The sequence below is a fragment of the Rhinopithecus roxellana genome, chromosome 20, assembly GCF_007565055.1.
Source record: "Rhinopithecus roxellana isolate Shanxi Qingling chromosome 20, ASM756505v1, whole genome shotgun sequence".
In the NCBI taxonomy this organism is placed as follows: Eukaryota; Metazoa; Chordata; class Mammalia; order Primates; family Cercopithecidae; genus Rhinopithecus; species Rhinopithecus roxellana.
In genome coordinates this window covers 30,165,336-30,192,241 of record NC_044568.1, presented here as the reverse complement: position 1 = coordinate 30,192,241, position 26,906 = coordinate 30,165,336, and the positions used below count along the sequence as shown (strand labels likewise).

The 26,906-nt window shown below is 38.3% G+C and overlaps 1 protein-coding gene across 5 annotated transcripts in view; it reads left to right on the top strand.

Moving 5' to 3' along the window:
• The window catches only part of PHKB (phosphorylase kinase regulatory subunit beta), a 255,797-nt gene that overhangs the window by 33,553 nt on the left and 195,338 nt on the right, over window positions 1–26,906 (top strand). For all 5 annotated transcript variants that reach the window (XM_030925696.1, XM_010354865.2, XM_010354864.2 and 2 more), the window contains 5 exons: window positions 2,884–2,973; window positions 5,738–5,876; window positions 9,268–9,367; window positions 18,525–18,632; window positions 22,675–22,755. In XM_030925696.1, the coding sequence (XP_030781556.1) occupies window positions 2,884–2,973; window positions 5,738–5,876; window positions 9,268–9,367; window positions 18,525–18,632; window positions 22,675–22,755 (518 nt within the window). The remainder of the gene's footprint in view (window positions 1–2,883; window positions 2,974–5,737; window positions 5,877–9,267; window positions 9,368–18,524; window positions 18,633–22,674; window positions 22,756–26,906) is intronic.

Below are 26,906 nucleotides of genomic sequence, written 5' to 3'. Positions count from 1 at the left end.
TCAGGAACAAAAATGCCTGTAAACATAGCCCTTGCATGTGGGTGCATAGGAGGGAAAGTGTGATTAAAGCCCCATACTCTTGTCTTCCTGAGCCTGGTAAGTTTTGCATACCTCACCTAGCTCAGTCTGCTCTGAGCTATTTTTCTCCTGTCACTGATAAGTTTTATTTTACTTTATGATGCTTGTATATAGACATAATTCAAATGGGAAAAGCATGGGAAAGAAAAATTAACATTTTACCATTTCATTTCAATTGGAACTAATTATTTAGTAGAATTTTATGTTATTTTGTAGCTCTTTAATTTGCTTTGGGAGTTCATGCTCTATTAATTGCTCTCTTCACATTTTTACTGGCATTGATGCTTTCCAGGTGTCGTATTTTTGTTTAAAATGTTAATATTGATTACTTTTCCTTTGACTTAGATTTGTGGTATTGTTTACCTTAAATTGTGTAGAACATCCTTGTTTAATTTTATGTAGTTGCTTTAGAAACAATACAATGGTGATCACTAAAATAATAACATTTATCTAACCAAGCTGTTCTTATCATAGGCGTTCTTTGAATGTATAATTTAGATGATTTTACTTTTACCCTTTCTGTTCTATTTTTCCTATTACTGAATAGATTCTTATTTTCTTGAGAGGCCTGATTTTCCTTTTGTTTATTTATTGTTGCCTCTAATAAAACTCCTTTTTTTTTTTTTAAGAAAAATTAGATGACAGAATCACTATAGTCTCTTAGATCTTAAATATCGTACCACTTTTAAAAATAAATATTTTAAAATCTAAAATCTTGATTAAATATCATTAAAACAATCTTTCAAAATCAATTTACCTACCATTGTGATGCAGGTTGATTTCAGTTTGCATATTCTGTATCCATATGCTCATGTATCATTTAATTGTAATGGAATTATATACTCAACTGTTGGTGATTTATTTTTTGTATGTAAAGCAAAATACTACCTTTACTAATAGAGATCTGACTAAAAACAGAAATGTTACCCACAGTTCTTCCACCCCAGCAAAGGTGTCCCCTTTAGTTTTTATATATACATATGCACAATTTTTAATTATGATTATTTATACCTAATTTATTTTCTTTCATAGTGAATGAGCTTCACTGGGAGTGTATAGACTCCTAGAGCTTATTACCTTGTGATCTAGCAGTGGCATATTATTCCTTTCTGATTGCTGGGCTACCCATATACTTGTACCTGCCGGGAGCTAGTTGAATACAGGAAGGCAAGGGGCATGGCTGGGGGGTGGCTTGGTCCTTTCCTTTGAAGCAGGAAAGGAGTACTGATGCTCCATTTGTTGATAGGTCTTTCTGTTCCTCACTGTGGACCCATTCCTGTTGGTGCCATTGTGAATACTCTTATAAGAAAATCTTCACTCAGAGCAAGCCTTATCTACAAATTACCTATCTTTTCAACAGAAGATAATGAGACTGTTGCCTGAATGTATAGGCCCTTTCTTTACTTTCTTAATGTTACTATCTGCTTAAACATAAATGCTTCCCAAAACCTTGGCTTTAAACTAGCATGTTGGACATAGCAATTTTATGAGCATAAAGGCTTTAATTTTCTTTAAAAACAGAATCTTAATCTGTGCCAATGTGATTTCTGCCACTAGGTAAATTATAGGTTCATTTTTGTGCTATGTTCTTAGACTATATGGTGTACATTACCTGAATCCAGAGATGGATTAATTGTGACTTTGAGATGTTTATAATTTCTGAGTGCTTTTAACAAGAATGAGAGACAGTACTTAGTCTGTCTGTTCAACAGAAGATAATGAGACTGTTGCCTGAATATATAGGCTCTTTCTTTACTTTCTTAATGTTACTATCTGCCTAAACATAAAGGCTTCCCAAAACCTTGGCTTTAAACTAGCTGTTGGACATAGCAATTTTATGAGCATAAAGGCTTTAATTTTCTTTAAAAACAGAATCTTAATCCATGCCAATGTGATTTCCCTCACTAGGTAAATTATAGGTTCATTTTTGTGCTATGTTCTTAGGCTACATGGTATACATTACCTGAATCCAGAGGTGGATTATTTGTGACCTTGAGATGTTTATAATTTCTGAGTGCTTTTAACAAGAATGAGAGACAGTACTTAGTCTGATGGCTGAAGGTTCAGATGTCTTTCTTTCAGTTAGCAGTTGAAAAAGTGCACTAGTCAAGTGAACAATTTTCTGTATCCATTTCGTGGTAAATTATTATGATTATTGTATATTTTCTAGCTTTTGAGCAGCTGACTCTGCTAATACCTTTGAGTAGTTTCCAAGGTTGAAAAGTAGAAATGATCTGCTTATAGTCCAGATAATAAGGCAAGAATATCATCTACCTGGGAGAAAGTAAAGGATTAGGAATTTCAGCATGGAACCTAGCTGAATATTCGTGGAGTGGATGGCTTTGGAGTATGTGAACATTATCTTCTTTCCTTGAGAGTTGGGGGGTATGATCATTTGAGAAAAAAATGTGTGATGAAACATTAGCATAAGGAATGAAGTTTGGATTTATGGTCACCGAATTAGACATATTTCTTAATAACTAGAATCTATTGACAAATGGCTACCACCTGAGTATTAGTGACACTTAGTTGTTTGGATCATACACACATCAGTTAGTTGGACTCAGTGCTGGAGGTAAGGGTGGGAATATCCCATGACATTTCAAGTTCTTCTGTATTTATTGTCAAAGGTACTTTATTCCCTCTTGTTCCCCCAGCAAAAAGATTTACAAGTAGTAAAGTATGGTACTTCACATAAAATAATGGAAATTAGATTAAGCACTGCTTCTTCATTTGTTTAGAGTTTTTCTTTATCTATCTTTGTGAAAATGACTGAATTTGATGGGTTTTTATTTTTTCTTTTAGGCTCAGTTTATGAACCTCTTAAAAGCATTAATCTTCCAAGACCTGATAATGAAACTCTCTGGGATAAATTGGACCATTATTACAGAATTGGTGAGCAAAACCTGAGGAAAACATGTCCTTAGGTATCTGTGATTAGTATTCCCTTTACCCTAGTTAAATCGTGTACTTTATATGGATGATATTGTTCTGTCATTGGGATGTTGGGGTACTTTCAGTGCTTAAGTAGCTGTGTATTCCAATTGTATGTCAATACCAGGACTATGAAAGGAATCTGGCAGATCATGTCTGGCCCTTGAATAATTTTAAAACTGTCACCAATATCTTTTGTGTTTTTTAAACCTTACTAAACGTTACCAGATTTGAGACCTTGCAGATGTTTTTTGATTAATACACTAAATATTTCACATAAGTATTAATTTGCTCATTTACCTAAACATGGTTCCCAGATAGTCCTAAACTTTTTATATCCATTTCTAATTAGTTGAGATACAAGAGATAATCACAGGTTAGGATTATTAATATCAGGGTCCTGGTGTTTTGTTTATTTTGTTTTTCCAGGACCAGCCTTACAAATTTTGTTTTTCAATGTGAGTAAGCAACTTTCAGATATGTGTATATGGGCCTCCTCTTTGTTTGTCAGACCATATATTAGAATGCATATTAATCTTTTTGTCAGTTTACATTTTATGCCATTTTACTTGTACTAGTATGGCAGAAAACATAAAATTTGATTTCTCTCCCCCTAAGATAATGGATTTTTCATCTATTTCAACTTCATATAAAACTTCAATCGGCCGGGCGCGGTGGCTCAAGCCTGTAATCCCAGCACTTTGGGAGGCCGAGACGGGCGGATCACGAGGTCAGGAGATCGAGACCATCCTGGCTAACACTGTGAAACCCCGTCTCTACTAAAAAAAATACAAAAAAACTAGCCGGGCGAGATGGCGGGCGCCTGTAGTCCCAGCTACTCGGGAGGCTGAGGCAGGAGAATGGCGTGAACCTAGGGAGGCGGAGCTTGCAGTGAGCTGAGATCCGGCCACTGCACTCCAGCCCGGGCGACAGAGCGAGACTCTGTCTCAAAAAAAAAAAAAAAAAAAAAAAAAAAAAAAAAAACTTCAATCTCACTTATTTTGGTCAAGATTCTTACATGCATTAAGTTGCCCATTTTATTATCTTTTTGGCAATAACTAGCTAAAGAGAACTTTTTTAATGTCAATTATGTACTTTGAATTCTTAGGACTAATTCTTTACACTGGGAAAAATAATAAATACCCTGGTTTTCTGAAAGAAATGATTATGATAAGATCAATTTAGAGGCCGGGCACAGTGGCTCACGCCTGTAATCCCAGCACTTTGAGATGGCGGAGGCGGGCGGATCACAAGGTCAGGAGTTGGAGACCAGCCTGACCAACATGAAGAAACCCTGTCTCTACTAAAAATACAAAAATCAGCCGTGTGTGGTGGTGTGCTCCTGTAATCGCAGCTGCTCAGGAGGCTGAGGCAGGAGAATCACCTGCACCCGGGAGGCAGAGGTTGCAGTGAGCTAAGATTGTGCCACCGCACTCTAGCCTGGATGACAGAGCGAGACTCTGTCTGAAAAAAAAAGATAAATTTAGTCTGAGAAAAACAAAAAGAAAGTTTAATTCTTTAAATCTCTGTGACAGAACATAATGTTTTTGACCTTTGAAAAACTATCCCAAAAAGTAGATAACATGGCTGGGTGTGATCTCTCATGCCTATAATCCTAGCACTTTGGGAGACCAAGATGGGAAGATTGCTTCAACCCAAGAGTTTGAGACCAACTTGGGCAACATAACAAGCCCTCCTTCTCTACAAAACTTTTAAAGATTAGCCTGGCATGGTGGTGATTGCTTGTAGACCCAGCTACTTGGGAGTCTAAGTTGAGAGGATCTCTGAAGCCCAGGGGTTAGAGGCTGCAGTGAGTTTATGATCATGCAACTGCACTCCAACCTGGGTTATAGAGCGAGACCCTGTCTCAAAACAAAAAGGTAGTTGCCAATTTAGATAGGGTTAATGTAATGCATTTTAGGAAAAGCATTACCCATCCATTTATAGTTAGATAGCAATAAAACAGCTTTTAGTAAATGTAATTTTAGTGTGTGTGTTTTCCTATTTTAAAGCCCATTTATAAAAGATAATAAAACATTAATTTCAGACTTATTTAAGTAAAATGTTATAAAAAATTATTTATTTGCTGCTGTGTTCATGTTATATATGGATGGAATTCAGTTTTAAAATGTTAAACATTTTCCTAACCTGTACAATAAAGTAAAATGAATACTGTACACTCCTCTGAAGACCAGGCACAATTTAGCCATCAGTGAAACACGGGATTCCAGCCTGTTCTGTGATCTTCCCCTCGCCCTTCCTACATTGTTGATCATTTATTGTAGCAGTTGAGGTGGCTTTGTGATTTACTAAATGTATGCTACTCTTTCGTGTGCATTTGCTTTAAGTTTACCTATTGAACTGATTTTTAAAAATGATTATACTTAGTCTTTTGCTTGATCTCTTTTGCCCTCTGTACCTGATGTTGTCCTAATAAGATTTCTAACACACATTGACATTACCGGGGATGTGCTAAAGGCTTTTTAAGTCCTAGTTAGCTGAGTCTTTTCCTAAAAACTGGAAAGATTTCTTTGTGTAGGGTGGATTCCCACTAAGGCTGGAATGACATGAAGTTGTTTCCACATCTTCAGAAGTATTATACTATAGCAAGTTTAGAAACAGAATTGTCAGAAATGGGATGAGGAAGCCAAAGAAGATTAAAACACTTAGCCCAAGGGAAGTCGCTCGCTGTACAGTTCATTCTTTGTCTTGTCCTCAATTGCAGTCAAGTCAACATTGCTGCTGTATCAAAGTCCAACTACCGGTCTCTTTCCCACTAAAACATGTGGTGGTGACCAGAAGGCCAAGATCCAGGACAGTCTATACTGCGCTGCTGGGGCCTGGGCTTTGGCTCTTGCATACAGGTGAGCTGGTGTGTGCTCTCCTAGTAACTTTGAGAATGGATAATAGGGTTTTGTAGGACCAAGACTAATTGAGCAGCTATCTTTTGGCTCTGCTGCTGACTCACTGTGCGACCTATGGCTGCTCACATCCCTTTTTAGGCCTCTAAACATTTTCATTTTCTTTTTCTTTTTCTTTTTTTTTCTTTCTTTCTTTTTTTTTTTTTTTTTGAGATGAGGTCACCCAGACTGCAGTTCTGTGGCATGACCTTGGCTCACTGCAACCTCTGCCCCCTGGGTTCAAGCAATTCTCCTGCCTCAGCCTCCAAGTAGCTGGGATTACAGGCATGTACTGCCACACCTGGCTAATTTTTGTATTTTTGATAGAGATGGGGCTTCTCCATGTTGGCCAGGCTGGTCTCGTAATCCTGACCTCAAGTGATCTGCCAGCCTTGGCCTCCCAAAATGCTGGGATTACAGGTGTGAACCACCATACCCAGCCTAAACCATTTCATTTTTCTAAAAGCTTGTATCAGACCAGTTCTAAGATTTTATGACTTTGTGAACAAAACTCTTTGTCTCTAGGTTTCTAAATCAACATTATTAGTCATTGGTAGAATGAACTACCTACACACTCGTGTTGTGTTGATTGGTTTCAATCATGGAGAGAACTGATGATGACTAAATTTTGCAGGTAATAAAATTAGAGCCCTGAGTCCTTAACAAATTTGTTCAAAATGATGCAACTCGTTAATGATAGAGCCAGGGTCAGAATTCTTTTCCCCTACCTAGTTTCCGGTTTTATCACTGCACTTCAGTGAAGTATCTGTTATTAGGTCTGGTCGTAAGTGAAAAAATTGTGTAAAGTAAAAAAAGACATAGTTTGACATTACAAAATTTCTCCTTTATTTATTTCATTATATGTAGAAAGCACTGAATGTGGTTGCTAACACACAGTCAGTGGTAATACATTTTAACCATAATTAAGATTAGTAAGATTAACTTTCTGAATATTCATTTTCTGAAAGTGACCCATGGTTATGTTTCTGATTTAAAAATTGTATCTTCCACATGAACATGATTTATCTGTTTGAAATTACTGATGTGTTGGATTTTAAAATGAAAAACACTGAGATAATATGCAATAGTCTTCTTTAGCACACGTGAATGCTGACATCACTAAAAGCATTTCCTTACATATTCTAGGTAAGGACAATATGGCTTTATTAAATTTAAAACTGCTACTGATCTTAGGAGTACACGGAGCATCAGTAGCACCTTCACCAAGTCGTGAAGCCAATAATGAGACAGACTGATGTTAATTGCCGTTCCTGGTTTGACACAATGGGAAATACACCTTGTGCTAACATCTTACCAAGTTATCTAACATGAGTCTACATATGAACAAAAAATCGGACAAAGCTGAATTGTGGCTATTTATAAGACAACTTGCCTGGGCTCTAAAAATGTCAGTACTACAGATGACTAGGAAATAGGTATGAGGATGGCTAGATTAAAAGAGACTAAATAAATACAACAGCCGAATGCAATACATGATCCTTCATTGGATCATGCATTTAAAAATACTGTAAAGTACATTTTTGGGACACTTCAACATTTGAGCCAAGACTATGTATTAGATCTTATAGTATCAGTATTAAATTTCTTAGATATAATAATGGTATTATGGTTATGTAGGTGAATCTTGTTTTCTAGAGATACTTCTGAAGTGTGTAGGAGTCAAGGGTCATGATGTTTGTAGCTTACTTTCAAACAATGAAGAAAATGTAATAGAGAATGCAAGCTAATGTTAAGATGGTGAATCTAAGTTATAGCATCCTTTTAACTGTTTCGTAGATTCGAAATTTTGTTTTTGTTTTTGTTTTTGTTTTTGTTTTGGAGACAGAGTCTTGCTGCGTCACCCAGGCTGGAGTGCAGTGGTGCGATCTCGGCTCACTGCAAGCTCTGCCTTCCGGGTTCACGCCATTCTCCTGCCTCAGCCTCCCGAGTAGCTGGGACTACTGGTGCCCGCCACCATGCCTGGCTAATTTTTTGTATTTTTAGTAGAGACGGGGTTTCACCATGTTAGCCAGGATGGTCTTGATCTCCTGACCTTATGATCTGCCTGCCTCTGCCTCCCAAAGTGCTGGGATTACAGGCTTGAGCCATCGCGCCCGGCCGTAGATTTGAAATTTTTCTTAATAAAATGTTTACAGGAAAATTGCTTTAACAAATACAGAAGTACAGGCAGCATATGGACAAAAGTCAGATATTAACCTTTTCCCAGAATGCTTCTAACATCAGATAGAGACTCTAAAGTCCTTACTTTGCAGGCACAGTCTATGTAGAATATGCCTCTATTAAAACACTTGTGTCTGACCTCAATGGGAAAAGTACTGTATAGAGCAAATTCGTGCTAATTTTTGTGCAATGCCAGCATGAAAAAGAAGGTATGATGTGCTAATGATGAATAACTTACTTTTTACTGACATTCACCATACTGTGTCAAAATAATAATCATTCTTCCCAATAGTGAATGGTATATGCGATCTATGATTTAACTGGGAGGTAATTATAGTATACTTTTTAAGGAGAGAAGTGATACGTTTTAATGATGTGAGAATGATTATCACATATTTTTAGTTAAGATTAAGTGAAACAATGAATAAGTCACTTTTATGTTTTAGTAGTGGGTGACTCTCATCCAGCTTTGAAAAGTTACTGATCTATAATAAAAAGCAACTTGTGGACAGAGGTAACATCTTAACCTAGTTTAATAGTTAGATTTTAGCTGTTCTTTATTTTTAAAAGCAAGAGATGTAAAATACTCTCAATTGATTTTAAATTAAAACCAGAGAATATAAAACTTTATGCCAAAATACATCATGTGTCATCCGGGATGTGTGCTTAGTTGAAGGCATCCTTGACTGTGACTAAATGCCTGCCCTGACGGTATTGAACATACTGCAGAGCAAAGAAAGCCAGCACCTACCTTAACTTGTGGCTGCTACTTACATCCAAGTGGCCATTGCATAACCTACAGGGATAGGTAATAAAAACTGGCTTTATTTCATAACAGTGAGTTTAAAACAATCTGTTGCTGGATTTTTTTCCAATGGAAATATTCTTTAAAGTTTCAGCCAAATCACTGTAGAAATATTGTATACTATTTTTAAAAGGAGTTGGCTTACCTCCTTGAAAGAAGGAAAAATCTACCTAAGTTTCATCATAGGATTTTTTTTTTCATTGCAGCATTTCTACTTTTGCTGGGAAAATGGAGTTTCACTGTGACAGAATTGGTAGACGTCACCAGAACACAGGATTAGCCAGATAGTTAAATACTTAATTATCAGAAGTTCTGCTTCCTTTTCAAATGCATTTCCAATTTGTTTCATGAGTTATCTCTCTCACCCAGGCGCATTGATGATGACAAGGGAAGGACCCATGAGCTGGAGCACTCAGCTATAAAATGCATGAGAGGAATTCTCTACTGCTATATGCGTCAGGCCGATAAGGTAAAACACTGTGATGTGGACGGGAATTCGCCTATCATTCTGAAGGATTAATTTAACTAGTATAGCAATGGCTTCTTCTAAAGAAGAATGTGTACTTTTCAAAGGGAAAGCCACATCCTAGGGCGGACTAGATAGGTTAAAACAACCTTTGCCATTCTAGCCCAGGGTTTGAAATCCTGAGATTGAAGGAACAAACACCTTAAGCAAGAGGTGATTGAGAATTGTTATTTAGACTTTGATTTCTTTGCGTTTTGCATCTGGTGTTGCTTGATAAAGACCCAGTTTCTCAGGAACCTCACAATATCAATAATTCTAACCAGTATTTTATTAGTTAAAGAATATCCTTGTCAGAATTACTTTTGGACATATGAATTGCTCTGGCTTAAGTGAACTTTAGTTTAAAAATGTAACACTTTATTCATTTACATACAAAGAGACAAGGAATTATAGGCTTAGAAAACAGCTTTACAGGCCGGGTGCGGTGGCTCTTGCCTGTAATCCCAGCACTTTGGGAGGCCGAAGCAGGCAGATCACGAGGTCAAGAGATCAAGACCATCCTGGCCAACATGGTGAAACCCCATCTCTACTAAAAATACAAAAATTAGTCAGGCATGGTGGTGCACACTGGTTGTCTCAGCTACTCGGGAGTCTGAGGCAGGAGAATCACTTGAATCCGAGAGCGGGGGAGGTTGCAGTGAGCCTTGATCGTGCCAATGCACTCTAACCTGGGGACAGAGCGAGTCTCCATCTCAAAAAACAAAAAGAAAACAACATTAGAGGGTTATGTGGAAATTAAAGAAAATAATATACATAACATTTTAAAACTATAAAGCTCTATACAAATATAACGGCTATTCCCTTACTTATCTACATCTCCATGATCCCAGGTCCTAATATAGTAAGTGCCCATAGGTGTACATCAATGCATCATGGGTCCCTAAGACCACCCACAGGTTTGATGCTTCACTAGAAGGACTCACATGACTCAGCAGATGATCGTAATTGTGGCTATGGTTTATTACACGAGAGGAGACAAAGCATAATCAGCAAAGGGTGAAGGTGCATGGAACACAGTCTGGAGGAAGCCAGATGCCAGCACCTAGGAGTCATCCCCAGTGGGATCACACAGATGCACTTCATTCCCCCAGCAACGGATTGTGACTAATTGTAACATGTGTAAAATGTCTGTCAAGGAAGTTCAATAGAAGCTTGAGGTTTTTATTGCCCAAGGTTTTTATTGGTGGTTGGTCATGTAGGTATCCTCTGTCTAGCACTCACCAAAGTTTCAGACATCCAGAAGGAAACCAGGTGTGTGGTATCAACCACATTGTTGATGTAAACCCTTTAGGTATAGTGAGCCACTCTTGTGAGGGAATAGTGGAAACCCTTTCATAATCTGAGTGTCCACATATCAGCCACGGGGCAACCTTACAAACAGTTCTTTCTGAGGTTAGCAGTCTCAGGCCTACTATATTAACTCTTTTCAGGACAGTCAACATAAATGAATGTACTGGTTTCCAGTCTGTTTCCAGCTGTGTGATGTTGGACAAATTATTTAATTTCCATGTGCCTCCGTTTTTTTCATCTGTTAAATACGGATACCAACAATACCACCTTTCTTAGGTTTTGTAAGGATTAAGAAATAAAGCACGTGTGCGAGTCAGTGTTTTGCAAGAAAGCTGCCTTGGCGCAGTGAAGGTGAAGGCCGGGGCACTCACTGGCTGAGATGGGATCCTGAGGCCTCTCCGGTCCCCTGAGGGGGCACCACTGGCCCATCTCACCCAGGGTGGCACCCTGGAGGTTGGAGCACCAGGGCACTTGTTAGGATCTGAAAGATAGTGAACTGTGCCTGGTCAGGGCAAAGCTGGAGGAAACTAGTGGAAGTCCCTAGCGGTCCTAACATGTAAATCAATCGGTCATTGGACCTGGGTATATATGGGTGAAAGACTGATGGAACCATCTAGTAGCTAGTTCCCTCTGAGGTTTCCCTCGGGATGGCTGGCACTCTTCCAAAACCCACCCCACGTGGTTTCATCCATAAAGCAAATGATTGAAGGTTTTAGGACCCGAAGGATCTCCACCTACTCTCACACTTTAAATGGGTAAGAAGCCTGGCTTGCTGGTGCGTGGAGCTGGGTATGGAATGCGAGTGCCTAGTGGGCCACTTCTGGTAAGCATACCTGGTGCTGTGGGATGAACTGAATGCCGGATTAAGGTGTTCAATGCCCACATACTCATCAGATCCCGGGAAAGGTTTTGGTTGATACAGGAGGAGGGCGGCCACGGAAATCAGAATGGGTGGGGGTGGAGAAGGGCAGATAATGTATAGAGAGAACATGGTGTCTGGCCCCATACCACCTGAACGCCCTATCTCATCTGATCCCAGAAGTAAGCAGGGTCAGGGCTGGTCAGTACTTGGATGAAAGAGAGCACATAGCACAAGGGCTGGTATCAGGTGAACATACAGTAAATACTTGTGTCGTTATCATTAGTAGTTTTCCCTCTGCCTTCTAAACCACGTGTTTCAGATGCGTTTCCAACTTCTGTCTTTTAGCAGAGATGCACACAGGGAACTTTGCAGACAGTTTTGATCACTTAATATTTTGTATTTTTTTTTTTTTTTTTTTGAGGCGGAGTCTCGCTCTGTCGCCCGGACTGGAGTGCAATGGCCAGATCTCAGCTCACTGCAAGCTCCGCCTCCCGGGTTTACGCCATTCTCCTGCCTCAGCCTCCCGAGTAGCTGGGACTACGGGCGCCCGCCACCTCGCCTGGCTAGTTTTTTTGTATTTTTAGTAGAGACGGGGTTTCACCGTGTTAGCCAGGATGGTCTCGATCTCCTGACCTCGTGATCCGCCCATCTCGGCCTCCCAAAGTGCTGGGATTAGAGGCTTGAGCCACCGCGCCCCAATATTTTGTATTTTTTTAATCACATGAACATATTGTTTTGATCTACACTTGAAAATAATAGGCCAGGCATGGTGGGTCACTCTTAAAATTGTAGCACTTTGAGAGGCTGAAACGGGTGGCTCGCTTGAGGCCAGGAGTTCGAGACCAGCCTGGCCAACATGGTGAAACTCCGTCTCTACCAAAAATACAAAAATTAGCCAAATTTGGTGGCACGTGCCCATAGCCTTAGCTGCTCAGGAGACTGAGGCACAAAAATCACTTGAACCCTGGAGGGGGAGGTTGCAGTGAGCTGAGATTACTCCATTGCTTCCTAGCATGGGCAGCAGAGGGGAAACTGTCTCAAAAAAAAAAAAAAAAAAAAGTAAAAGAAAATAATAGGCTGGGCATGGTGGCTCACGCCTGTAATCCCAGCACTTTGGGAGGCTGAGGCAGGCAGGTCACGAGGTCAGGAGTTCAAGACTATCCTGGGCAACAGAGTGAGACTCCACCTCAAAAAAAAAAAAAGTAATAAAAAAAGTGATAGCAAATCTTCTTCTTCAGGCCTGTAATTCAAGTCAAAATAAAAAAAAAAAAAATCATTAATATTCTGCCACCAGAATATGGCAACAAGAAAATGTTACAGAGAAAAAGTAAATGGAGACATATGAAAAGCCTTTAATTTGTCTACTGAGATTTGACTGTACAAATCAATATTGCAAAGGTTTTTCAGATGCTTGAAATAAAGTAGTATGTCACAGATTGACATACTGGAATTAAACTAGTATGTCATATGTTACGTTGAAATAATTGTGATTAAAGTTAATTTTTTCCTAAGTGTGAGATGTTATTGTTTATTTCATTTGTATCATTTCATAAATGCATAATGTCTTTATTAATTCAACTTTTCTCTCTAGGACACACTGTGAAAATCATGGTTTTCATGGGTTTGCCAAACAAGCTGACAAAGTAGAATTATCAGAAGGAAGTCTGATAACGTATTAGTTTAAGGCAGGGGTTTCCAATCTTTTGGCTTCCCTGGGCCACATGGGAAGGAGAAGAATTGTCTTGGGCCACACAAAAAATACACTAACACCAACTGTAGCTGATGAGCTTAAAAAAATTGCAAAACAAATCTCATAATGTTTTAAGAAAGTTTACGAATTTGTGCTGGACTACATTCAAAGCTGTGAGTCTGTGAGTTGGACAAGCTTGGATTAAGGTTTTTTCCTTGTGGCATGGTTAGCCAGTTGCTTTTTTTATTGTTGTTGGCCGGTTTTTTGAGACAGGGTCTCTCTGGGTCGCCCAGGCTGGAATGCAGTGGTGTAATCACAGCTCACTGCAGCCTTGACGTCCCAGGCTCAATCAACCCTCCCACCTCAGCCTCCCAAGTAGCTGGGGCTACAGGCGTACACCAACATACCCAGCTAATTTTTGTATTTTTTGTAGAGACAAGGTTTCTCCATGTTTCCCCAAGCTGGTTTTGAAATCCTGGGCTCTAGCAATCCTTTCACCTAAGCTTCCCAAAGTGCAAGGATTACAGGCGTGAGCCACCATGCTGGGCCAACTTAAGCTATTTTAAATTCCTTAAATTATAAAGGATTGTCATTTTTTTTCCTATGTAGCTATGATGTGTAGACCATTAGCACCTGGCCATGAGCCAATTGTTAGTGGCTTTTCTGCTGAGATTTGACTTTACAAAGGCGTTTTGACTTTATAATGGCATTTCTTACTCAATGTTACTAACCAGCATCATAATTGTAATATGTTTTCTTCTAAAACAGTTTGAGTGTGACCTAAGGTTGTTTTTGTTTTTTAATTTTAAAAATAGAGACAGGGTCTCAATATGTTGCCCAAGCTGGTCTCAAACTCCTAGGCTCAAGCAATCCTCCCACCTCGACCTCCGAAAGTGCTAGGATTACAGGCATGAGCCACCATGCCTGACTGAGTTAAGCTATCTTAAATTCTGTAAATTACAAGGGATTATCATTTCTTTCCTATGTAGCTATGATATAGACCATTAATGTAAATATGAATTGTAAGGAGTATATTATTCTAGTGCATATGAGTGTGAGGGACTGTGACTCAGGGAGATTGAAGTATACACCCAGCTCAAAGCCTCTGACCATACCTTCACATCTTATTGCTGCTCACTGTTCTTTTCCTCCAGTCTTGGCCATTTCCTTTACAATACTGTTGCAAGAGGGAATATAAACGTATCTTAAAATGTGAAATATTTCTCTGTTGGTCTTCCCTTGAAACTAAAGCAAAGCACATTTGTAGTGTTCATTCACCGTTTGACCTATAGCCTCATGTTGTCTTTTGAAGTAAAACCATGACCTAGAAAGTCTCCCTTCTCCACTTCTATTGATTTCTCATCATAAAACACGCTTCCTGATGTATTTTCTAAAAATACTAGCTAAAAGGTATTTTAAGTTGATTATGAATTTGAGTGAATACGTAGACTTTTTCTTGATTTATTTACAGAATTTAGAGGAGTCTGTTTTCTGGGTTTTATGTCTTGACACTTATCTTAATGCCTGTTTATTAGTGTCAGCTGTGTTTTACCTCTCAGTATGCAGATACCTATTCTCTTATTTGCTGTCTTTTATAATTCTACTTACAGAGAGGCATTCAGAGTTTTTCAGAGTTGATTCAATCTGCAATTAGTTTAGAGGGCAGACATTTGCTTTATAATAGGTTATAAATGTTGCTGTATCTAATTATCTACTTAATTTTTTTTTGTTTGAAATGCTAGTTTCTAATTAATGAGAAATCATTAAAATTTTATAAAATTTATTTTTCCAGGATTCCCTTTTGAGAAGATTTTTTTTCTCTAAATGTATGTTTTAAGGCTATAAGTTAAAAATGGATGGCAAAATACTCAGTTACCTTTTCCCAAATGATAAACTGTTTATTCATATTGATAAAAGTTTTCAGGAAAAATCTGAGCAAAATACACATGGAAGAGGCATTATTCTAGATTTATTTTAGTCTAGAAAATTTTGCTTTATTTATTATCTTTATTTTTACTTGCCAGATGCCAGAATCGTATAAAATACTAATTAGCATCCTCTTGTTTTTGTCTGCTTTCAAGATGACTTTTTGTTTGTAATTGACATACAGCATGCCCCATTAATCTTCAAAGCTTATACTTTCAACCTTTTTTTTTCTGAAATTTTAAATTACTTGTCTTTTTAATGACTTTAAAACTCAAAATGTACTTATATAATCCCCCATTTGGGTATCTTTAATCATTTAGTACTTGCTTTTCCCCTGACATAGTGATTGAATATAAATTGTCCTGCTGGGTTCTTGCATGTCTTGAAGACAAATGACAAACACCACCTTGTCGACTGCAGGAGTCACTTTATTAAACTGATAAAACCTTATCCTTTTAGATCTGTATCAAGTGGTTAAAATGTGTTTTGCTTCAGTTTTACTATTTTTGTATAGCAGTTCAGAATAATATTCAGGACTTCGAGATAATAGTGTGAAAAGAGTGACCACGTTGATTTCTATTTGTGTAGGTTCAGATTACTACAAGCAGTTTCAGATATTGAGAAGGGATAGTCATCTTCTCTGAATTAACACCAGATGACTTTGTCACTTTATCAATAGAGAACTTACATCCCTAACTGTACCCATTCTCTGGGTCCTGATTATGTACTGATAGGTTCAGACTTTTATTTTGCTGATTAGGTTCTTTAATCATAGGGAGGGCTGTGTTTGTTTACGTAGGGCTCTTGGAGACAGTAAAGATGTAACATCTGTCTAGAACAATATTGCCCAATAGAACTTTTTATGAGCATACAAATGTTCCATGTTACTCTTGAGCAATACAGTACCCACTAGTGACATGTGGCTATTGATTTCATGAAATGTGGCCATTGTGACTGAAGAGCTTAATTTTTAATTTAATATAATTAATTGTAATTTAATTTAATTAGTCACATGTAGCTAGTGGCTACCGTGTTGGACAGCATAGCTTGTAGAAGTTTACAAGATAGTAGGACTCTACAGCAATACTGTTTCTCTACTCACAACACTTCTGACACCAAATGTATGGATTTTCCACACTAAGCAGTTTCCGAATTTGAGACACCAATTGGGTATATACAGCTTGTTGCAATTCTTCCAGTAACGACCTGAAGTTAAAACAGATCCTACAGGTTAAGTCTCAGTTCCACAAGACTACCCCCAACTTCAGACACCAATTGTAAGTAGTAGATCCCCAGGCTACCCACAATTCTCTCTGACTTGGCTACAATAATTCCCCGGCGTCAATAATTTGTTATAGCAGCTCACAGAACTTGGGAGACACGGCCGGGCGCGGTGGCTCAAGCCTGTAATCCCAGCACTTTGGGAGGCCGAGACGGGCGGATCACGAGGTCAGGAGATCGAGACCATCCTGGCTAATACGGTGAAACCCCGTCTCTACTAAAAATACAAAAACTAGCCGGGCGAAGTGGCGGGCGCCTGTAGTCCCAGCTACTCGGGAGGCTGAGGCAGGAGAATGGCGTAAACTCGGGAGGCGGAGCTTGCAGTGAGCTGAGATCTGGCCACTGCACTCCAGTCCAGGCGACAGAGCGAGACTCCGCCTCAAAAAAAAAAAAAAAAAAAAAAGAACTTGGGAGACACTTTACTTACTGTTACCAGTTTGTTTTAAAGGATATAAAGCAAACACCAGATGAAGTGGTAGAAGGTGCAGAAAAGGTCCCGAGCACAAGAGCGTCTGTCCCCTTGGTATCTGGGGTGCACTACCCTCTTGGCATGCAGATGTGTTCACTGACCCAGAAGCCCTCCAGATACCATCATCTAGGGTTTTTATAGCAATCACATTATGTAGGCATGATTGATTAAATCACTGGCTATTGGTGATTGACTCATTCACCAGCTTTTCCTTTCTCCACGTCCCCTGAAGTAAGGAGTGGGAGTGAGGAGCTGAAAGTTCCAACCCTCTGATCACTTGGTTGGTTCCTCTGGCAGTCAGTCCCCCATCTTGAAGCTATCTAGGGACCTATCAAGAGTCACATTATTAGCAAAAACTCAAGTATGGTTGAAAGGGACTTATATGAAAAAAAGACATTCTTTTTGCGCCTGTTGTTCAGGAAATTCAAAGGGTTCTTAGAGCCCTGTGCCCAGAACTACGAAGGTAGACCAAATGTGTATTATGCAATTTCACAGGGAGATACATACAGCTAGTAAAAGTACAAAACAGGAAAAATAATTGAGTGACAACTACACTGATGTGGGAGTCCAGAGGAAGGAATTTTGGTGAGGGTTCAAAAAGTATAAAAGAAGATTTTTTAAGATGGTATTTTAAGGAGAAGAAAAATTTTTAAAGATGGAGAAGAAAACATGGTTCTATATAGTTTCGTAGTAAACTGAAACAAGGCAAGATCGCAATGACTTAGGTATTATCATCACTTATTTCTCATACTCCTCTTTAAAAGAGAATTATTGCATTTACCTAAAGCTATATATCTTGCAATTCATTTTTTTGTTCCTATTTATCTCAGACTTCCAGGAATTAGCACAGTATTTGTCACATAATTGGTGTCAGTAAATGTTTGCCATGTTGAATTGAACAGGCCCTAAAGAAATGGGTGGATTTTTTGGTCCCCAGAGTTTTTCTGTTGGATTATTTAGGTATTTACTTATTCTAAAATGGTAAAATTTTTTGTCTAGCTAATAAATAATGGTGTGGCCTATATTCTCTTAGAGTTGATGTCTTAGTGATGAGTGTACAATATATACGGAAGGGGAAATGAAAGCATGTTAACAGCAGCATACATTAAAATTTGCGACCCTTAGAGAAAGAAATTGTATTTGAAGTTTGAACACTTACTGAACTAGAATTGGCCTGTGGTCCTTTTTCATTATGAGTGTTATGTAGGCATTTCCAAATAACAGTGCAGTGGAATATAATCACTGAAATCCTGTCTCACAACATAAAGCAGAATTTTACTCTAAAACAAAATAAGATGCAAAACAAAAAGCCATTGCTACTACATTAACCTGCTCCGTACGATACCTGAGTTGCTATGCATGTGAAATATCAATTGAGAATCATGTTAACTCTATCAAGTTAGTAGTTATGAACTTTTTGTATTGTTTGTTTCTTGAGAAAAGGTAACATTTCTGCTTTGTTCGGTCCTCTACCTTAGCTTTGTTCATTAAAAAGTTTCATGAAAAATAGCTTATATAATCTATAGTCTTGGATAAGTTTATGAATTACTAACATTGTTTAAATTTTATATTTCAGTTCTAGGTCCAGCAGTTTAAGCAGGATCCACGCCCAACAACATGTCTTCACTCTGTTTTCAATGTGCATACAGGAGATGAGTTGCTCTCCTATGAGGAATATGGTCATCTTCAGGTAAAAAGATATTATAAATTTTATTCTCCTTATATTCTATAGCATAGAACAGTGATCCCCAACCTTTTTGGCACCAGGGCCCAGTTTTGTGGATAACAATTTTTCCACAGATGGCGTAGGGGCTGGATGGTTTTGGGATGAAACTGTTCCATCTCAGATCATCAGGCATTAGATTCTCATAAGGAGAGCACAACCTGAATCCCTTGCATGTGCAGCTCAGAATAGGGTTTGCGCTACTCTGAGAATCTAATGCCACTGCTGATATGAGGGGAGGCAGAGCTCAGGCGGTAAATGCTTGCTCACTGCCGCTCACCTCCTGCTGTGCAGCCTAGTTCCAAACAGGACATGGACCCATAGCAGTCTTTGGCCCAGAGGCTGGGAAGCCCTGTCATAGAGGATTTGAGGCTGTTTAAAAATAATTTTTAAATTAGATTTTATAAATTGTTCAAAATAGAAGTACAGAATCAACCCTGAAATGGAGAAGAAAGTGAAATGGCAGCCACCAGGGCTGAGTTAATTGCGGCAATTGAACATGAAATCCGAGTAAATTCTTGGTCTTCAAGCAAAAAGGGTCAACGGATAGATTATAATGTTTTTTTTTTTGAGACGGAGTCTCGCTCTGTCGCCCAGGCTGGAGCACAGTGGCTGGATCTCAGCTCACTGCAAGCTCCGCCTCCCGGGTTTACGCCATTCTCCTGCCTCAGCCTCCTGAGTAGCTGGGACTACAGGTGCCTGCCACCTCGCCCGACTAGTTTTTTGTATTTTTTTAGTAGAAATGGGGTTTCACTGTGTTAGCCAGGATGGTCTTGATCTCCTGACCTCGTGATCCGCCCATCTCGGCCTCCCAAAGTGCTGGGATTACAGGCTTGAGCCACCGCGCCCGGCCTAGATTATAATATTATTAATGTGCAAAAGAAGGAAGCCTGCAATTATTTCAGTGACGAAAGTTTTTACATGTTATCAAATTTAGAAGAATTTCAGCATTTAGGAACTAGGGGACAAAAGACAGTTGACAGTGGTGCAATAGCAAATCAGTTTTGTTTAACAGCAGTTCATTTCTTAATGTATCATCCTTCAGTAAAACTAAAAACATGTCACTGAAATATAATTCCAAAAGGTATTTCTGAAGTCCATAAATTTTGTCTTATATAATATATTAAATTTTATACCTATGCATAGAACACTGTGAGGTTTTTTATTTTTTTTCATTTTATTCCCCTCTCACATCTGTGTATTGTTTTTTAGCTACACATTCTGTTGTTTCTGGGATACAAATATATTCTATTTATGTTTAATCGATTTTCTGCTCATCATTTGGTTCTCTGTCTTTGGGACAGAATACTTACTATTCTTGTATTCCTTACTAAATTAAGAGTATCTCCTTTTTATAGTCCCTCTTACTCTATAGAGATCTGAAATGTCTTACTTTAGTATATATTCTCTAAACACAGAAAGTGCGGTGCTCTCATTTCTATGCAGCAGAAACTCTTGTGCTTATTTGTAAATAGCTCCTTGGAGAGTTAGTGTTGTATGAATATATAGTTTTTCAACCTTAACCTTATAACTATAGCATAATCAGATTGTATGTGCCTTTTCCTTTGATAAATATGTTTGCTATCAGAAGTAGCGTTTTCAGAAAATAACAGCTTATTTATCTTTTTATCCCAGAATTCAGCTCAGCACTTGGTACATAGTTGGCCTTAAATAAATTTTGGTCAACCTGTTGTATGGTAGTCCCTTTACAACTTATGATGTACTGACATTTTCTCACAGAAGCATCCCACAAGTCAGAGCAGAGAGCTCTTAGAGGTGTTCCCTGTAAAAGGCTGCCCATAGGAATGAAATTTCTTGGAAGTCATTTTTGACAGGCTAGTGTCAGTGCTGTAAGAGAACATCTGGGGGAGCCTGGCAGTGGGATGAAACCCTTCTCACCATACAACCATGTTTTAAGAAGAGTCACTAAAATGTTAGCGTAAATCTGAAAAACCTAAAACCAGAATACTGCGTCTTCTTGTGTGGCCCACTTGGACCTTGACAAGACCCTGACATCCAGTGGACCCTTGAGTGCCGGGAAGTCAGGAGACACCTGGGATCAGCCTGGTTGCTGAGAGGGTCACCAGCAGTGCCAGGCCCTGGGCTGCTCTGCCCAAGGCCTCCAGGGCACCAATAATTTTCTGCCCCAATTTTCCATCTATTACTCAGTTGGGCCGAAGGAGAGTCATGGAAGACATAGCCACTCAAGCTGTCAGAGGAAAATAATCTATGTTAGAATTCTATGGGAATAGTATTACACCTTGCTTTCTCTCTGTTTTTAACTCAGGCTTACAGTTTCCTGGCTGAGTGAAAGTTTTTCACTGCCTTTTTTTGTTATTTACTTATTTAATAACAGTTTTATTGAGATATAATTCACATAACATGTAATTCACCTATTTAAAGTATATAATTTGATGGTTTTTAGTATATTCAGAGTTTCTCAACCATTATCACTATACATTTTAGAACATTGTCATCACCCCAGGAAGAAATGTTATACCCATTACCTGCAAAAATAACCTTTGTATTCCCTATATTCTCCAAAGCCCCCCAGCTCTAGGCAGCAGCCAGTCTTTCTGTCCCTGTGGATTTGCCTACTTTTGGCATTTCGTATACAATAAATGATCTTTTTGTGACTGGCTTTTTAAATTTAGCATTGTGTTTTCAAGGTGTATTGGTCAGGATTCTTCAGGGGGACAGAACTAATAATGATGAAGAGAGGAGAGGGACAGAGAGAGAGAGGGAGGGAGGAAAGGAGAGGTTAGAGGAATTGACCCACACAATTATGGAGGCTGAGAAGTCCCGTGGGAGGCTATCTGCAAGCTGCAAAAGCAAGGATGCCGCTAATGTGGCTTAGTCCACATCTGAAAGCCTCAGAACCATACAAGCCAGTAGTGTAACTCTCTTTTGGAGGATGAAGGCCCGAAAGCTCAGGGGGACACTGATGGAAGCTGGTTAACCTGGAGTTCTAATGTTCAAAGGAAGGAGAAGAAGGGCATATGAGAGCAAGAATTCACCTTTCCTCTGCCTTTTTGTTCCATCTGGGTGGCCCCCAGTCATTTCGGTGGTGCCTGCCTACCTTGAGGGCAAATCATCCCCACTCAGCCAGCCAACTCACATGCCTGCTTCCTCTAGAAACATCCTCATAGATGCACCCAGAAATAATGCTTTGCCAGCTGTCTAGGTTTCCCTTTATCCAGTTAAGTTGACACCTAAAATGAACCAAACAAGGGTTGTGCCTGTTGTGGCACTTACATTTCCTGCTTCTTTACCTGAGACAATTCACACATCCCATTCAGGATTCTGTGAGTGTCCTTTTTTGTTAAAGTGGATATTAGTATTTTTTTGTTTAGATCATAAAATATCTATTTTTAATACACTAAAATAATACCTCCTTTGTTCATAAAACTAATTCATTCATAAACATGTTTTAAATTATGTTATACCATTAACATTAATATGTTCCTGCAGTTGTTTACAGAAATTCTGTATTCACTGAATATAAGACTGTTTTCAAGATGCACCGCCTATTGTTTATGGGGTACTGGCCTCATCATAATGTCTTGCTTACCAAATAACTTTTTTCATTTCCATACATTGGAGGTGGATTGGCATTTCATACTGCCTGTGGGGCAAAGTAGAAGTACTTTAGACCCAAAGCTTGAAAATAAATCTTAAAAAGCAAATGATATATTCCTATTTTTTCAAAGTTCTTTTTGCCATGTAAAGAAAACAAATGATGTAGAAACAATTGTTAACAGTTTTATTTGAAGCCGTTTCCCTGATCCAGTGTTTTCCATTACAGTGAATTTGAGAATTTAGAATTTTGCATACAAAGCTGGGATTTTATTATGAACCAAATTCACAACACCTTTCTTTCACAGTAGGAAAGGAAATAGTTTTATGACACTATTAGAGTAGATGACTTGTAATTTTAGCCTTAATTAATTAATTTTAGAACTTGTTTTGGTTGTTTCCTTTAACCTTTTAATGTTTCTGTTTGTTGCAGATAAATGCAGTGTCACTCTATCTCCTTTACCTTGTGGAAATGATTTCCTCAGGACTCCAGATTATCTACAACACTGATGAGGTATCATTTCCCCAAATTTTCTACTACTAAATTTCACCTCTGAAAATATCTATCTATTTTTTTCTTTTTTTTATTTTTCACAGCTATTTTTAGTTTACAAAAAATGTATTCCTATTACATTTATATAATCAGATATAGATGTTGGTTGTTGAATGAAAAAGTCTTTATATCTTCAATGCATTGCACTTTTAAAATGAACACAATGTGTAACAGGTTGTAAAACTTTACTGCTGTGAAGACTGTTATTTCAGGTTATCTAAAATAAAATCATGTAACTTTTACAAAATTTTAGTAACAATGAAAGCAAAATAGCATTTGCAGATTTTCTCAGTTATTGTCTTTTTGTTTTGTTTTGTTTTGTTTTGTTTTGGTTTTTTGAGATGGAGTCTTGCTCTGTCACCAGGCAGGAGTTCAGTGGCACGATCTCAGCTTGCTGCAACCTCTGCCTCCCAGGTTCAAGCGATTCCCCTGCCTCAGCCTCCAAAGTAGCTGGGATTACAGGCACGCGCCACCACGCCCAACTTATTTTTTGTATTTTAGTAGAGACGGGGTTTCACCATGTTGGCCAAGACAGTCTTGATCTCCTGGCCTCATGATCCGACCACCTCAGCCTCCCAAAGTGCTGGGATTACAGGCATGTGAGCCACCGCACCCAGCCTGCTTTTTTTTTATTTTTACATAGTTGCATTTTGTAACTTACCCTTTCAAAAGTAAAGAGAAACTTTTATCCTCTTACATTATTTTTATTTGTAGGACCTCAGTAGGGTTCTTCATGTTTTTCAAAAGACAAATACCATGTTCTTATTCTTATTGGGAAAATTGTAAAGAATTCATATCCCAAAGATGAGAAGCATTTCTTTCACAGGCATTAATGCTTGAACAAACGCATAGGCACATGTGCTGATATACTTTGAAATGTGCCACAGTGGGAGCAAAAAAGCTTTCATTACTTGGTACATGCAGTGAGATCTCTGTGAAAGAGTAGATATACTATATATGCTTGTTACTATTCCTCTCCTGTGATCCATGCAAGGGAGAACAGTTACATCAGACACTCAACACCAAAATTGTCGTTGGATGGTGCTGAGGGTACTTGCTACAAAATAGGTGCATGTAGCCCTGCCCTCTAGTAGTTTATATTCTCATACACACTTACAGTGTATGAGTTTATAGTCTCATACAGTAAGTAAATTCTATTAGAAGTGAAGATAAATAATGAAGAAGAAATTATGGTAGTAAGAAATTAATAATACCCAGTATGGTGTTTCTTCTATTTGATTTGTCAAAGAATTCTATGGTTTCATTTAATCCAAATAGTTGTTAGTGTTTATAATATTGTGAAGTGGGATTATTCAAGCATTTGGGGTCGGGGAGGAGCTGGGAAACTCCTGTTTTAGTCCAATTTTAAGGAGCATGCTAAAATATAAAACAAATAAGGGGGAGGAGCTGGGAAACTCCTGTTTTAGACCAATCTTAAAGAGCATGCTGAAATATAAAACAAATAAAAGAGGCATGACTCTGACTGAGGACAGGAGGCGTTCCAGAACCAGCCCACTTAGCTTCTCATTTTTTTCTACCCATAACATCTCCAAAGCACTGAGAGAAATATCCTAGATCCCTGTGGAACATCTTATGATAACCATTTACAATTAGTGGCAACTAATATTGCTTGCAATTGCTTTCCCACTAATGTTACTGGAGGTAAAATGGTAGTGTTGAAATTGCCTTAGTTAGCAGTGGCTTTGTTTTGTTCAGTAATTTTTTTTTTTTTTTTTTCTGAGACAGTGTATCACTCTGTCTGCCCAGGCTGGAGTGCAGTAACACCATCTGAGCTCATTGCAGCCTCAACTTCCTGGGCTCAGGTGATTCTCCCACCTCAGCCTGCTCAGTAGCTGTGACTGCAGATGCACACCACCGTGCCCAGCCAATTTCTGTTGTATTTTTTGTAGAGATGGGTTTTACCATGTTGCCCAGGCTGATCTCGAACTCCTGGGCTCAAACAATCAGCCCACCTCAGTCTCCTAAAGTGCTGGGATTGCATCTGGGAGCCACCGCACCTGGCCTTGTTCAGTAATTTATTTTTAATTGTAAAAATTTTACTTTTTGCTTTCTCACTATATGTCATAATTCATTTTATATTTTTATTTGTCAACTGCCATTTTTCATGAATATTATATTGCTTTAGCCATTCCATTTGGTTTTATATAGCTTATGAAGCTTTAAAATTTTTAGATATTTACTTTCCTTCTTAAACTCTTTTTTTAAAAAAATTTCTTATTTGTGGTTTTTCTTGGCCTTATGGTTTTTATTTACTATATGTGAAGTTTTTATGTAGCTAATTATCAATAGTCTTCAATATGTACACTTAAAAATCCTAGAGTAATAAAACATGTCATTTCTGCTCACAATCTTTTTCCTTGAGATTCTATATAATGTGTTGGATCATATGGAGAGGCAGTAAATGGACCTGCATCAAATCAGTTAATGAAATTCTTTTTATCTAAAGATCTCAGACGATTTAATTCTTTGAAAAGTGGTATGACTTGGAAGCTTTTTCTTTTTTAACTGTATCTTAGGCTCTGGTTTGGCTAGTTCATAACCCTATCACATCTTCAGTTCCTGGTTACATTTACATTTTAAGGCCATCTAAGGACCCAGGATGTCAGTGGGATTACCATTTATTTCCTTCTCTATTTACTATAAAATGTAAAATTTGCCATAATGCTTATTTTTCTTAGGATTGAAAAATTCAGAGTTTGGAGATAAACATATGTGTGCACACACACATACACACACACATACACATACGTACGTATGTAATAGAATATGGTATTGCATCATTATCTGGACTTTGGGGTTTTTGATAAGCCTTTCTTTTGCAGGTCATCATATCTTTACCGGTTCTGTTGTTTTTATAAACTTTGTATCTATACTGTAGTTCCTTTGGGAGAGGACCATGTTCTTAAGGGTCATGTGCACCCTTACAAAGGGGCAGTGAACCTACTGAGTGGCCATGTTTGTGGTGATGAACTTTGCTAGAGAATGTATTTCCTAAGGGCAGACGCAGTAGTGTATGCTAATTTTCTAACATCTTTGGTTGCCCACACAGGTGTACTATGTTTCCTTGGTATCAGTATTTCCTAGTGTCTATAAAAGGCTTGCTGTGTACATTGGTCATACTCATTTTTTATTAAAAATAAAAACTTTGAAAATGACAAAGTTACATAGTTCTGCCCTTGTACTGCTGTTTGCTTTCTTTATCTAGAGAGAAACTCGTCATATATGTTAAACTTAGACGTAAATATAAATTTACCTAAGTCAGTCCTTCTAATAGAGATAACTTATTTACGTCTCTTGGAGGGAGGCAAAGTAATGAACTGCTACATGGTGTTCCATGTCTCATTTCGTGACATTCTCCATTAATAAATATTCTAAAAGTAGATTCATAGAGATAAGAAAGAAATCATTTACAAGTGGGTCCAGAGAAACTTACTTCATTTAAAGTCAAAGTACCCCCTCAAATTTGTATAACAATGAAATTTTGTTTTGTGTTTGAGATACTTTTTTATGTCTCTTATGGAAGTTATTAGGTTGCAAGCCTTATAATAAAAATTGTGCACAGAACTGTAGGTGCTTGTTCAACATAAGACTTGTGGAAGTCCCCTTTATGAACTTATGTGTCATTTACTTTTTTTTTTGCAAAGATGTTTTCTACCATATGACCTAGGAGCTCTTTTCAAGTATATCATGTTTCAGATTGGATTGACACATGGAATTTCTCTCTTACTGTATTAATCATCTTTTGCTATGTAACAAACTACCTCAGAACTTAGTGGCTTAAAAGATTAAACATTTATTATTTCACAGCCCATAGGTCAGGAATATGGGAGCAGCTAAGTTGGGTGGTACTTACTTGGGGTTTCTTATGAAGCTGCACTTAAGATGTCAGCTGGCTCTGCACTCATATGAAGGGTTTACTGAGGCTGGAAGACCCACTTCTGAGGTGGCTTACTCATATGGCTGTTTGCAGGAAGTCTCAGTTTCTCCCCAGAGTCCTCAGTTTCTCTTATGAGCAAGAGGCCTCTCCAACTGAGCTGCTTTGAGTGTCTTCATGACATAGCAGGTGGCTTTCTCCAGAGCAAGTGATCCAA